Genomic DNA, 13,996 nt, shown 5'->3' on the forward strand with positions numbered 1-13,996 from the left:
AAGTGTTTTTGTACAAAAGAATGTAGTTTCCTTTTTTTTTTTTTTTTTGCATTTTTAAAACACCATGTGTGGGGGAGGGATGCAAACAAATAACAAAAAAGATGTTTTTATAACATTATTTTCCCTGTTTTAGAAAGAAGAAAAAAAATCATTCCAAAAGTATTCAAAAGTCCAAAGATGAAATAATTTCATTTTCTTCCCTAAAGGCTATAAAAGGCCCCTGCCTGTTGACTCCGTCCTCTTGTGTCCAGTGGAGCCATGTTAGTCTTCACTGGCCCAAGTTCACTATCACAGAAAGATCGGGCCAGGCTTGTGGGCACATGGCCTAAACAAGAAAGTGGAAGCATCAGAGGATTCCAAACCTCCCCCCACAGAACTGCTGTGGGCAAGAAGGTCCTTCCCTGAGCCAGAAGGGACAAGCGTGGCAGCATTCCACACCCAGAGCACAGGATGGCAGAGCCCTAGATGTCCCACCTCTGCTTTCATTCCCTTTCCAGAAGATTTTGGGGGGTAGGGTTGGGTGGGGGAAGGTCGACATGCCTGCGAAGAAAGTGCAACATACTTAGAAATACCAGTAGAGGGAAACATCTTAGAAGAAAAGCTCTACCAGCTTTTACTGCAAGTGGGAGAAGAAAGCCATTGAGGACGTCCCGCTACAGGTAAACAGACTTCCTTTTCTGGAACCCCTGTAGCACACGGGGTCTGATTCACTTTCCCTTTTCAGCAGACTAGACTTCCAGCCACATGGGGACTAATGACCATGAACCCACAATCCAGGGCCCAGTTCCAGCTATAAGGTCACTCCAATGCCAACAACTGATGGGATAGTATTTTATAATCCTCTAAGTGGGAAATGAATCATCTTCCCCATCCTAATCCCAGAGGTGGGAGAAGTCTGCAACATCTCCGGGCTCAGACCAAATGGCAATACTTGGATTGCAACCAAATGATCACTGTAGAGTAGTTCCAAGCAGCAAGAGATCACATCCAGATTCTCATGGAGACCACTGTAGGGTGCAGAGTAACGGCATGAAAGCAATCAAACCTTGTATAAATAATGTTTCTTGCCTTTTTTTTTTTTTTTTTTTTAATTAAACAAATCCAGTGTCTCAAAAACTTGTGAAAATGTGTTTAAAAAGGTCAGGGAGCCTGCTACGCTTTTTTGCTCACTAGAACTATCCTATTTGTACCTTCTGACACCAAGAGATAGTGTAATAGCCTCTTTTGCACAGGCCCTATCATTTTATCTCTGTCCTGTAACTGTACCTCTCTAGAGGAAAAACAGAATCGGGGAAAAAGGAAAGGCATTTCTGCTAGTGAGAAGAGAATGCAAATCAAAAGCAAACTGGAAAGCAAGAGCAATATTAAGGGTGGGATGAGAGCCTGGAGTGGACGCTGCTTAAGAAATCTGGCTGAGTATGCTTTGGTTTGGGGGACTGAAGAAGCAGCTGGGCATTTAAAGTGCAATCACATTGGTAATAAATGATCATCCCTTTCTTCTGACTCTTCCCCCAGCTGATCATCCCCCACACCACGATACGCAGCAGGCACATTTCGGGGTTTAGAACGGCACACAAAGTCACAACCATCCTGTAGAGAGAGAAGCAAAGGAAGGAAATGATAATTTGGAATAACCAACTATAGGGTGAGGCAAAACGTACCCATGGGCTAAGGATGTGGCAAGAACTAGGTTTCTTCAGGGATGATGAGAAAACCTAGATGCTCTAGGCATCAGCCTGAATTGAATTTGGGGCTAACCGGAGAAAAATTCTAATCACGTCTCATCTCGCCATCTAGGCCCCTGCAAAGCTTTCTCAGATTCCTAAATCTAAGCAACGGTGTTCTCCCAGCCACGTCTTTGGCAAAGGCCAGGCACTAAGATGCTATGCTACTTACTGCTTTGTGCTAGGGCCAGCAGGTACCTTGTACTGGGTTTGCTGGGGCTTTTGTAGTTTTAGCACCCAAAGTCCTGTGTCTCGAGAGATCCCTCAGTCTGGGTAAACCGAGATGGTTGGTGACTCAATCTTGTATGCAGGCTACAGACTCAGCCAGCAGTCCTGTTACTTACTGCTACCAGGTTGCCAAGATCTTGCCAGAAGGCTAGGTGAGGAAACTGCTCCATTCCCTTGGCTCCCACCACCAGTCGCTGGTATAGGAACCCCCCGATGACGTAGACTGCGACCAGTGATGCAAACCTGTTGAGGAATAAAGACCTCTCTGCTTAAAGACCAAGGAAGAGTAAAACTTCAATAATAAAGATGATCTTTGTATTCACTAGCTGTTTCCTAGGCTGTATTCTGTAAAAATGGGGAAAAAAAGGGGGGGGGGGAGGGTTAGCTTCTTTAAAAAGCCAATTAACATTGTCTAAAAGCAAAAGGCTCAGAAAAAACAAGACCCTAGTGTATGACTCTCACCTAAAGCCAAGAATAGTTACAGATCTACAGTTCCATTTCTCCCAAAGTTCTAATAGTCTAATGGGATAGATTTAAGAAGAGTCCGGTCCTCCTGTAGGGGGATAAAAAGCACCTCCAAATGCAAATACTTATTAGGTGTGAAACATTACATCTCGTTTTGAAAAAAACTTGCATAGTCAGAGTTTAAAGAGGATTTTCATGCGAAGCTCCCCGCCCACCCCCCCCCACCCCCCCCCAAACACAATTTGTATCTAAATACCACCAAGGAATTGAGTTGAGAGGAGAAAAAAAAGGACTGATTGGACTGATAGAGGAAAAAGCACTCACGTGACTAGTAAGATAGAACCCACACTGAGGCGGGAGATCTCCGGGGCACAGGCCAGGCTGCTGTCCATCTCGAAGAGGTAGAAACAATCTTGGACTTTGCCTCGCTCCTCAGACACAGGGTTAAAATTGTCCTGATGACGAAAGGCCAGAACGCAACAGTTATGTGGTGAACGGTTTCCTCTGGGCTCTTATTAAAAAAAGAAAAAAACCCACAAGCCAAAAAAAAAAACCAGTTGCTTTCTCTTGGTTCAATAACCTATTTTCCACATAGGATGGAAGACAAGGTGTCTGTGATGCAGGGCGACACCAGACTTCTGATCCATCCCAGTGTTATCTGGTCCCCTCTGGAGACTCTCCCACCTCGGGTCAGTCCTTGCATGTGCTCTCTAGGCCCGTGTGCCCCAGGACGCCTCACCGCTAGGGTGTGTCGATTGCAGGAGATCATCACCACTGCACGACGCTGCTCCATGCCGCAGTGCCTGTCGTATTCATCACCCCCTTTATAGGTCAGCATGATCCAGTTACCTGAGAGAGACAAGGAAAATGGAGCTTTGGGGTGGGGGGAAAGCAGAGGCAGGCCTAGGTACTATGGTAGAAAGGAACTGAGAAGTTCAATGAAACTGGTTTTAATTCAAATAATCCTAATCAGTATGGGCTCTGTATACCAAATACCAAGCTAAAACTGGCTTCTTTGTAACAGCTTTGTGTTCCCTTAAGACAACTGAGATCCAGATATTCATATGATAATCTTAATTTTCCACAATAAAAGGCAGGCAAATTGATAGTGAAAAAACAATTATGACCCACACTGTGACAATGATTCACATTTTCGGAACACCTGCTAACATCGAAAGAGGTTCCATAAAATTAGTAGCTGGCAGGGGAATGCCTACGATTTAAAATTAGCCACATATAAATTCAAAGCGGATGATTGAAAAAAATTTTAATGTTTATTTATTTTTGAGAGAGAGCGTGAGCAGGGGAAGGGCAGAGAGGGAGACACAGACTCCGAAGCAGGCTCCAGGCTCTGAGCTGTCAGCACAGAGCCCGATGTGGGGGTCGCAATTCCTAAATGGTGAGACCATGACCTGAGCAGAAGTTGGACACTTAACCGACTGAGTCACCCAGGCACCCCTCAAAGTGGATGATTTTTAAGGTTGGGAGCCATTTATTCTTTATTTTTTATTTTTATTTTTCAATGTTTACTCATTTTTGAGAGAGCGTGCACGCCCACAAGCAGGGGAGGGACAGAGAGAAAGGGAGACACAGACACTAAAGCAGGCTCCAGGCTCTGAGTTACCAACCCAGAGCCCGACGCGGGGCTCACACCCACAGACCGTGAGATCATGACCTGAGCTGAAGTCGGATGATTAACCTGCTGAGCCACCCAGGTCCCCCCGTTTTTATTTTTTAAAGCTTATTTATTTATTTTGAGAGAGAAAGAGAGCGCAAGGCACGGAGGGGCAGACAGAGAGAATCCCAAGCAGGGTTGGCACTGTTAGAGCAGACCTCTATGCCGGGCTCGAATTCATGAACTGTGAGATCATGACCTGAGCCGAAATCAAGAGTCGGACACTGAACTGACGGAGCCACCTGGACACGCTGCCATTTCTTCTTTAATGTTTACCACATTCCAATTTCTTTTGCAAAATATCCTTTGGTTTACCGGGTGAACAAGGCAAAAGATTCCGCTTCCGATTTGGCATACAAAAAACACAGTAAGATGAAATGATTCTTCCAAGTCACAGGACAAGTAAACATAAGCTGGGTCAAAAACCCAGTCTTCCAACCCCGAGCCCTAAACTCTCGATGTCGTTTTATTATATTACTGACAGGAGCAAATGCCTGCACTGGAAAATACAGTCATCCACTTAAAGGAGGGAATCAGACCACAGGTGCTCAAAGAGTCCTTTTGGCAATAATGATTTTAGGACTTTTGAGAAACATAACCACCACACCACAAGTTGGTGGGGAAGTTTTTGTAGACTGGTTTGCAAAAAAGCTTAACTTAATCTCCTAAAATTTAACTGGCAGAGTTGGACTATTTCAATGCGAAATGGTCACGGTTGGTATTTTCGTGACTAGCACGAAAAACGCATTAAGCTACAGAATCCCAGCTAGATTCTTCTTTTTGCCGAAGCTTTTCATTAACTTTAAAACAAGCACACAGACGTCCTGAGCCACGGCTCCAGAGGAGCTGGGGAACTAGGTATCCTGTGGTTTACAGTCTCAGGTGAGCTGAAGCCCACATGCCACAGGATGCTCCAAAGACACTGAGAAAGGCTGACGTATACAGGACTGTCAGAGGGATTGACTTGGGATCAATCAATCAACAGGGAGACTCTTACTTCCATTGAAGATGTGGGTCTCGTTGAGTCTCCCTACCACTGTCTCCTTGCCGTTACTTTTGTTGATCTGCACCAGGCCTGCCCCAGAGGTACGGTTGCCAGCTTCTCGGCACACCCTGAACATGTAGATATATGTATCTGGGCCCTGGCCCACAGTGCTCTCAAAGCTGCAAGGAGAAGCGTGGAGAAAGAAGGAAGAGGAGAGTTACTGGCTATCAGCCTTAGGACAAGCGGCCTCTCTTCCTTTAACACCCGTCCCCCGAAAGTGTGATCCATTTATTTATTTGACGTCACAACTAAATGTAATAGTGACTAACATTCGTCGCATCATGCGATATCCATGAATCATGAGATATCCACGTAAGAGTGAATCATATTTACTGAACCATGAGACAATCCTAATTGTTGATGATGACTGATTAAGACACACCACTCAAGACGCCTAGATATTCTAGAACACCTGTTCTAGATTACGCTAAAGTGTTAGTTGCTATTTCCCCGCGAATAAGGATCTGTGTTCACAGGAAGTAGCCCTTGTCCCTTGAAGATCATTTCCAGATTTATATACCTGAAGATTCCTAACAGTTAAGATGATGTGTGTAGGCCTCAATGTTCATCTGATTCTTCTAAAGTCCCACTAAATGGAGGTATCAAATAATGCTTTTTAATTCCTACAAGTTGGTCTCTTGGATCCAGTCTCGGAAATAGCTACCCTTCTGCATAAGAGAACTGCACATTGCTAGTAAAAACTGGGCTGAGAATGTGCTCTATATCATAAAAACAAACAAACAAACAAAAAAAGGCAAGCTACCACGGCCAAATAAGACCAATACTACTGAAGTTCAAGTTAGAACCGTCTCCCAGAGGAGGTTCTTATACGCGTATTCCCTCCGTACAGAGTAGTAATAGGAGAATAACGTCAGTAAGTGGAGGAAAAGACTCTTTACCTTTTGTTATACAGTGGTTGCAGCCTCTTCAGTAGAGCCAACTCTGTCTCTGACTCTCTACCCTTGTCTCCCACCAGGTCGCAGGTTTTTTCTTCTGTCTGCCAGGATTCTCTTACTGCCACAGCCAGGAGCAGTGGCAGGAGCAGTCCAGTCCTCCAGCAGCTGCAGAAGGGGAACATCCTTTTGGGAGACGGTGTGTGTGTGTTGAGGAAGCGGGGTAGGATCAGGAAAGAAGGGAGAGAGGGATAAAACACAGCAACGTGCAGTAAGTGAATGTGTTTTTGTTTTTACCGTTTTATCTCCCGTCCGTCACTTATTTTACGCTAGTCAGTCTTCCTCCTTATCAGGAAGTTGGGGTTCATTTTCTTGTGTCTGTTTCAAGCTTTTGGCTCTCATCCATTGTTTTTTCCCGTCCTTTAATGTTCAGAATTGGATTCTTAATCTCTAGGTTTTTTTTCTTTTTAAAACTTATTTTGTGGGGCGCCTGGGTGGCTCAGTCGGTTAAGCGGCCAACTTCGGCTCAGGTCACGACCTCGCGGTCCGTGAGTTCGAGCCCCGCGTCGGGCTCTGTGCTGACAGCTCAGAGCCTGGAGCCTGTTTCAGATTCTGTGTCTCCCTCTCTCTGACCCTCCCCCATTCAGGCTTTGTCTCTGTCTCAAAAATAAATAAAAACGTTAAAAAAATTAAAAAAATAAATAAATAAAACTTATTTTGCAAGTCTTTTCCTAGCGGACTCTCTTGCCTGACACTGTTGCTCACCTCCTGTCCTGCCTGGGTGCCTTCAGGAAAGGGGCACACTGTGTGTTCAGCAAAGAGGACGGCACTGGCCTTGGTGAAGAGTCAGTGTCTACGGATCGTTGCTGATGATTTCGGCATAGGTGTGCCCTACAACAGGAATGTCTCAATTTCCGAGGCGATTTACCAACTCCTCAGCTCTACGGAGAAAGGCGTATTTCCCATCCTAGACACTGTCAGAAGGACCAACCAATGGCCTAGGAAATACCTAGCTGACACCAAGGAATGGTAGTGGGATTCTTCAGAATGTCCAAGATTCTCTGGCACGTGCAACAAATAGTACATCTTAGTATCTTTGTGCCAAGAGCACCTGTAATAGGAAACTCATACAGACATGTAGCTTTCTGTGTCATTCACAGGTGAGTCCTTCACAACAAACTCTGGGGGTGCGAAGAGTTGGAAAGGAAAGAACAAAAAGGAATTACTTAATTATGACAACTTGGGTGGAGACATCCTTGCTTCTTTACGCTTTTGTGAGAAGTTAGATTGCGGTATCTCATATTTAAAGTTTAATACTTTAATACAGTTCATAAAAGCTGCTTCAGGGGCATCTGGGTGGCTCAGCTGGGCTCAACTCTTGCTATCGGCTCAGGTCATGATCTCGCGGTCATGAGATGGAACCCCCGCGTCGGGCTCTGCATTGAATACGGAGCCCGCTTGGGATTTTTGCTCTCTCAAAATAAACAAAAATTAAAAAAACAAAAACAAAAACAAATAACAAACCTGCTTCAACCTGTGACCCACCCTAAGAGAACACTCAAATTTTCACTTAACACTTGATAAAGTCCAGTGGAAAGTTATTGAGAAAGATGTAAAACAAAGAAAGAGACTCGAACACTTTGGGCCCTAACTTCTCCTATCAGTAGTCAGGAGCACCCACCAGTCTTTGTTCATATTCGCCCTAAGAATGATGAATGGAGATAAACACAGCCACAGCACCTAAACCTTGACATTTATCTACTTTGATGTCTCAGGTCTGAAAAAATATTTGGTCACTCAAACTATAGGAAGAAGAAAATTCACGAGGTCAGAGAGAGAGTGGTTTGAAGAAGTCTTCCAAAACCCACCTCAGGCTCTACATGTCACAAATCCCAAGAGTTTCTAAATGTCCAGGACAGATGTCTTTGTATCCTCCAAATTGCTGGCAATTCTTGGGAATCACTAAGTCACCTTCCAATTCACCTGTTCCTTGTACTGTTCTAGGAATGGAAACACATGGCTCCGTTTCCCAGACGCCTTTTCTCTAATCCATCCCCACACCCAAGGACATTCTGATTTACCCTTGCAGAAGACTTCACTCTGGTATCCATTCTTAGCTGATGATCGTTCAGGCCACTGCTACTTGTTAATTTCGTAACTCTCACTGTTATGGTACAAAGATTGAATTCTTCCAAACTTTCCTCACGTATAACAGCATGCTTCCATACCACAAGTCTGAACTTTGGTTAATACGCTAGGCAGGATTTAATGGGTACTAAGAAGTTTAAAAACAGGAAAATGGAAGCTCTGAGCCCTGAATTTTCTCCACTCCCCTAAACCAACTTACATCTGGCCTTCTGTTCTCCACGTTCCACTAGGGCAACAAATGCTGGGGAAGTTGTCTTGTCTCTCTGACTCTGTACTATTTCCAACATCAATTCACTGTAATAATATTAATGTTTCCATAGGATAATTATCACCAGCCATAAAGTCTGAGGCCGCATACACATTTAAAGCACCAATAGGAAACTTAATAGAGTGCTTGCCTTCTACTGTTAAAGGCACTGATCATGCATTAACTAATTAATCCTTACAAAAACTCTACGCAGTGAATACAACTGTTGTCTTTATTTTACAGATGAAAAAGCTGAGGCACAGCTAGTGGATGGACCAGAAAAGTCTGACTCCAGAGCTCATGGTCTACACTGGACCACATGTTCATGTTACCTCCTTTCACATTAGTTTTCTGGGGATCTGAGTCGGCAGCCAAAGCTCTGCTTTCTTTCTGACAAAGCAGGGGGAAGTGACTCCTCACACAGTTCAGAGGTTGGAATAAAGAACTCAAACCTCAGACTCCTGCCTTCCCTAAATTCATTGCTCAGCACACTACGTGACCAGCTGAGTTCTTAAAAAAAAAAAAACAACTATTAATAAGAGGCTCTTTTCATGGGACTGATTGAACATGCCATTTTCCTTATATGGTCTCAGGATCTAACTTAAAATTTCAACATTCTGGACTTTCGAGATTTTTTTTTTTTTTTTTTTCCCCAGGACCAGTTTTCTGGAGGGATGCTCACACAGAAGGCGGTGTCCTTTGGCCTCAGAATCAGTTCCTTATTTGTTAACAGTTAATGATTTCTTTCCCCAAATTCGAACAAAGAATAGGATGAAGGGTGAAACACCCTGAGGTCTGCAATAGTGGAGTTGAACTCTCTTTCATTTGCTTATTGGTTTAAGAAGTTAGGATGCCAAACTTACATTATTCTCTTTTCTGTGTAAGGTTTATCTGTGTGTTTGAACTGCTTCTTTTGATTCAGTGGCAAATGCTCTAAGTGTTTTTAATCTAGATTGTGTTTTGGCAGTCTTCACAACCCAGAAGAGCAGGTATGATTTCTCTCATTTTACAGATGAGGAAACTGATGCGTACAGAGGTTAAATGATTTGCCCTAGGCTGTACAAGTATTAAACATGTATGAAATTAGTGGGACAACCCGGAGGATTCATGGCACAAAGCTACTTGCTGGCAATTTTCTGGAAAGTACAGAGGGGCAAAAATTTGTTAGGAAGAGTAGAAAATCCAAGGGCTGCGTAGTTCCCTTTGAGTGTGCTACAATTAGATTCTTGAGGCGCCATGGTTTGTCTAGATACTTTGGAAATAAAGAGTAGGACTTTTAAGATTTTGAAAAATCCCCTTCCATTGTCCTGTTCTGGGACAGATCTATTTCGGTAATGCAAAAAAAAAAAAAATTCTCTTTAATGGGATGACCAATGACGGAGGCAGGAATTGGGAAGCAGTTCACATCGCTGGGGCTCTGTCCCACTCTTTCCCACCCCTCAAGACTAGCCACGAGCATCTTCCACTTTTCAGTGGAATTTCTACTTTCTGCTCTCTGGCTCACTCCCGAGGTAGCAGCCCTTATCGCCTGTCTCCAGCAGCCCACACCGCTGGAAGAGCGAACCTAATTAGCTAAAAGGCCCAACGCTGCAAAGCCTTAGAGAAGTAGCTCTGTGTCCCAAGAGCGGAAGCTCCCTACAAAGCGAAACCCTAGATAAGCCCTCCATGAGCTTCTCCGTATCACACAGGCATCCCCTTCAAACTTCTTCCAGGGTTCTAGAAATTCTCGTTCCGTCTTCGTCTCCTGACTTTCCAACCGCTTAGGGCCGTATCCTCTCCAAATGATGCCACTTTGGCTTCCTTCTCGATGCAGGCCAAAAATCCCTTCTACAGGTAGCCAGTAACCCCTCAAACGACTCCATACCTAGGGTCCTTCCTTTCTCTGCTTTCCAATACCCGTCAATTACCTCTCGGGTCTGGGTAGGTCTTTTCTCCCTCGCTCCCTTCGGGACTCGTAACTCCCTGCCCTCACGCCTGCGCCTGCGCCTCCACGCTGCCCTAGGGCTCCTTAGCTGCATTTTGGGCTAGAACCTTGGCCAAAGCTGACTTCGGGATCCCAGCCCCTGTCACGGACGCCGAGGTGTGAGCGCTCTCCAGCTCCTCTCCTCCTCCACGCCCCTCATACTCACGTGTCACGGGCAAAGGGAGTAGCCAAGGCGCAGAATCCCCGGCTGAATACCTGCCTGGGGCTGGGAGACAGGGCCAGCGAGGGGCCAGCCGCAGACCCCCGACCCACAACTCGTGTCAAAGGCCAGCGTTCCCCAAGACGCCTCGCTGTGCACCACTCCGGGAACCGGAAACAGGAAGCACCAGGCGTCCTCTGGGCAACTGCTCCTCCCACTAGACCCCGAGGCATGTGACCACAGAACCATTTCGCCCCTTTCCCCTTCCCGGTCTCCCGGCGGATCCCAGACTCTGATTGGCCAGGATCCGGGCATTTAGCTCCGCCCTTGTCTTATCAACTCCAATCCCCATAGAGATTTTCAAGTTGGGTTCCACCTTTTCGGGTCGTCTTTCTACCAATGGGGCCCCAGAATCCCGCCTCCCGGCCTCTCGGCTCGCGGAGTCACGCGCGGTCACGCGGGGTCACGCGCGGTCACGCGCCAGGCCCGCTCCCCGGTAGGTCCCCAAGCGGACCGTACGTAAGAGCGGGCGGCGGAAGCGGAAATATGGGGAGGGGGCTGTCGGCCAGGCCTCAGTGGGAGCTGTAGTTCTCACCGCAGGTTTTTTTCCTCTCCGCGCTTCCCCAGCTCGCTTGCCGCCTGCGGGAGGCGCTGTTTCGCCGTCTGCCGGCCCCGAGTCGCGTTGTCTCCAAGCCCGGCGCCTAGAAGACTGTGGACAGCGACTGGGTCGTGGTAGTCCTGGCATTCTTAACGACACCTTTGTTCTTTATTTCCTTTCTACAGCTTAGTACCTTGGGGTCTGTTGTTACCGATACTGTTTTTGTTAACCGTGTCATCCCGGTGTCGTGGCGTTTTGCGTGGAACACTGCAACCAGTTCAGTTCGCCAGAGATCTCTTGGCATTTTGCGGTCTCGTGGCCCTTTGCGTGATGAGCATTCTGTAACCAGTTCTGTTCTCCAGCCGGTCCCGCGTTTCTGGTGTCCTGGGGAAAGAGCAGGTCAATGTTAGTCTTTGTGCCTTTGCCAAGATCCTCTGTGGTTTCCCTCGTGTCTTCTTATTCGTCGCTCGGGGAGGTCCTGCGCGTTCCTAGAACGTGGTTCAAATGCTGTTTGCTCCGGTGGTGTCCCCGGCTCGACTCTCTTCGGAATAAATAACTCCTTCTAAATGCACACTTGTTGCCCATCCCCGGTTTTAGCGCGTTTTCCTGCCGCTGTGACTCCTACGTGGCTTTTGTGTGTGTCCCTCCCCCTCCCATCTTTGCGGATAGAGACTGGATTTTGATTCGTCATTCTCCTCGCCAGAGTTAGCACAATGTTTTGAATCCAATAGTAATAGAAGCTAATACGTGTATAGTTCTGCAGTGCCGGCACTGTGTCCGTGCTTGAAGTGGATACTGATTCGCTTAGTCTTCACAAGTAACCTTGAATTTTAAAGCTTCTAGAAGCTAAGTAACCTACTCTGGGTCCCGCAGCTATTTAAGTTACGGTGTCAGTATTCAGTTCCCATAATTTAGGCATTAATTAGATATGCATATAGTCTTCAGAGTCCACGCTCTCAAGCAGTACATTGAGTGTGTAGGATACTGTTTGTTTATTAATTGGTGCATTCAGTTCAGGCAAGGTGGGTTGGGTTCAGGTGTGTTCTCAAAAAAAAAAAAAATTAAAAAATTAAAAAAAATTTTTTTAACGTTTATTTATTTTTGAGACAGAGAGAGACAGAGCATGAACAGGGGAGGGTCAGAGAGAGGGAGACACAGAATCTGAAACAGGCTCCAGGCTCTGAGCTGTCAGCACAGAGCTGTACGCGGGGCTCTAACTCACAGACTGCGAGATCATGACCTGAGCCGAAGTCGGCCGCTTAACCGACTGAGCCACGCAGGCGCCCCCAAAATTTTTTAACAATAAAAGTAATTTGTAATCAGAAAATACAGAGAACATGTTCTCCATTTCCTTTTTAAAAAAGATTTAATATCCTCAAATGCTTCTCCATATCACTAACTTTATAAATAAACGTTTTAATGGTTGCGTAATACTTAGGTGTATGGATTGCTGCTTGAGCAAGTCCATTAGAATTAGGTATTTATTTCTATTGAATTGCTTTTATCAGTTCATTCAACAAATATTTACTGAGCAATATACTGTTACAGATTTGGGGGGTGTGTGGGGGGGGAAACAAAAATCCCTTTTACAATAAGCTTTCATTCTGGAACTGATGTTCATTTGTTGGTGAATTCAGAAATCTTGTCTCTTGGTCATTGCCTAGGGCCACATTGGACTGGAGGGAGGGAAGGGTGCATGTTGGAAGTCACAAAAGGTCCAGCAACGCAGTTGAGTAGGGTGAATAACTTGTCTTCTGTAGGAGTGAGAAGGAGGGAGAGACTTCCCTTTCCCTCCACTCACAACTAACCTGGGTTACTTCCCTGCTTCTCATGCTTCAGTGCCCATTGTGGAAACTGTGCCAGGGACAAAAACTGAAATTAGCAGTTCTTTTTTGCCTTTCTGCTCTGCCTGTCTGTAGCCGCATCATTAATAAGGACACCCCCCCTGCACGTAATACCCACACCCACACCCCCCTCCCACATACAACGTAAATTGCTCAGTTTGTTTAGAAAGCAGTCCTTAGCAGTTTTGTGCTAAAATCAAATGCACAAAAATACCTCCTGTGTAGAATAAGCAGAAGAAGGAAAGGTACTTGAAAGATCTAGTGCCCCTCATCCACGGGGGATATATTCCAAGACCCCTAGAAACTGCAAATAGTACTGAAGCCTGTGTTTTTTCTTATACATACATACCTATGATAAAGCTTAATTTATAAGCAAGGCACAGTGAAAGAGCGGACCTACGCCGGCCGACTCCATCTTGTTCTGTGTCCTCCACCTTGAGTGACTATGTCCCCGACATGCCCCCTTTCCGGGAAAATCGCAGAACCACGCCTCCTCCCCTTGAGTAACCTCCCGCTCACCCGTTCAGACTTCCCGATCAAAACAGCCAGGCGACCTGCGTAACTGGACTCCGACCCTTCCCCAGCCAATCGGCCGAGGCCACGACCCTTCCCCAGCCAATCGGCTGAGGCCACAACCGTTACCTCACCAACTGCCCCTAGACCCCTATAAAACCTTTGTGCTTTTGAAACACGCGCTCTCTCTCTCCGGTATCTCACCGCTGTGTCGGTGCAGGTAGGAGATTGAGCTTGAGCTAGCTCGAATAAAGGCTCTTTGCTTTTGCATCAGACTCGGCTCTCTGGTGGTCTTTGGGGGTCACGAATTCTGGGCATAACAACAGTACGAGACTAACAACAGTAACTAATAATAAATTAGAGCAGTTATAACAACATGTGAATGTGGTCTCTGTCAAAATATCTTACCCGACCGTACTCACCCTTCCTCTTGTGATGGTGTGAGATAACATGCCTACAGGATGAGATGAAGTGAGGTCAATGACATCTATAT

General features: G+C 45.9%; 1 protein-coding gene across 4 annotated transcripts; it reads right to left on the reverse strand.

The window, feature by feature from the left end:
• Nucleotides 1–170: 170 nt before the first annotated feature.
• On the reverse strand, nucleotides 171–12,521 carry M6PR (mannose-6-phosphate receptor, cation dependent). 4 transcript variants are annotated; one of them, XM_045465732.1, is made up of 8 exons: nucleotides 10,555–10,812; nucleotides 6,796–6,921; nucleotides 6,037–6,216; nucleotides 5,090–5,256; nucleotides 3,157–3,266; nucleotides 2,742–2,872; nucleotides 2,069–2,195; nucleotides 171–1,590 (listed from the first exon to the last, which is right to left on the reverse strand). In XM_045465732.1, exons 1-8 carry the CDS (start codon nucleotides 10,779–10,781, stop codon nucleotides 1,468–1,470), a joined length of 1,191 nt encoding a protein of 396 aa, XP_045321688.1. In that variant the 5' UTR covers nucleotides 10,782–10,812; the 3' UTR covers nucleotides 171–1,467. The 4 variants fall into 4 exon arrangements, with proteins under 4 accessions (XP_045321688.1, XP_045321689.1, XP_045321690.1 ...); XM_045465733.1 differs by lacking the exon at nucleotides 6,796–6,921 and having other exon boundaries at nucleotides 10,555–12,521; XM_045465734.1 differs by lacking the exon at nucleotides 6,796–6,921 and having other exon boundaries at nucleotides 10,609–10,778.
• Between the last annotated feature and the right edge of the window lie 1,475 nt (nucleotides 12,522–13,996).

Source organism: Leopardus geoffroyi, chromosome B4 (genome assembly GCF_018350155.1).
Source record: "Leopardus geoffroyi isolate Oge1 chromosome B4, O.geoffroyi_Oge1_pat1.0, whole genome shotgun sequence".
Taxonomy (NCBI): domain Eukaryota; kingdom Metazoa; phylum Chordata; class Mammalia; order Carnivora; family Felidae; genus Leopardus; species Leopardus geoffroyi.

Coding starts and splice junctions, on each gene's coding strand:
- M6PR (XM_045465732.1), bottom strand. CDS start 10,781: ATGCCTCGGGGTCTAGTGGGAGGAGCAGTTGCCCAGAGGACGCCTGGT. Junction 5,257..6,036: donor CAACCACTGTATAACAAAAG/GTAAAGAGTCTT, acceptor TTCTCCTTGCAG/CTTTGAGAGCACTGTGGGCC. Junction 3,267..5,089: donor GACCCACATCTTCAATGGAA/GTAAGAGTCTCC, acceptor TGTCTCTCTCAG/GTAACTGGATCATGCTGACC.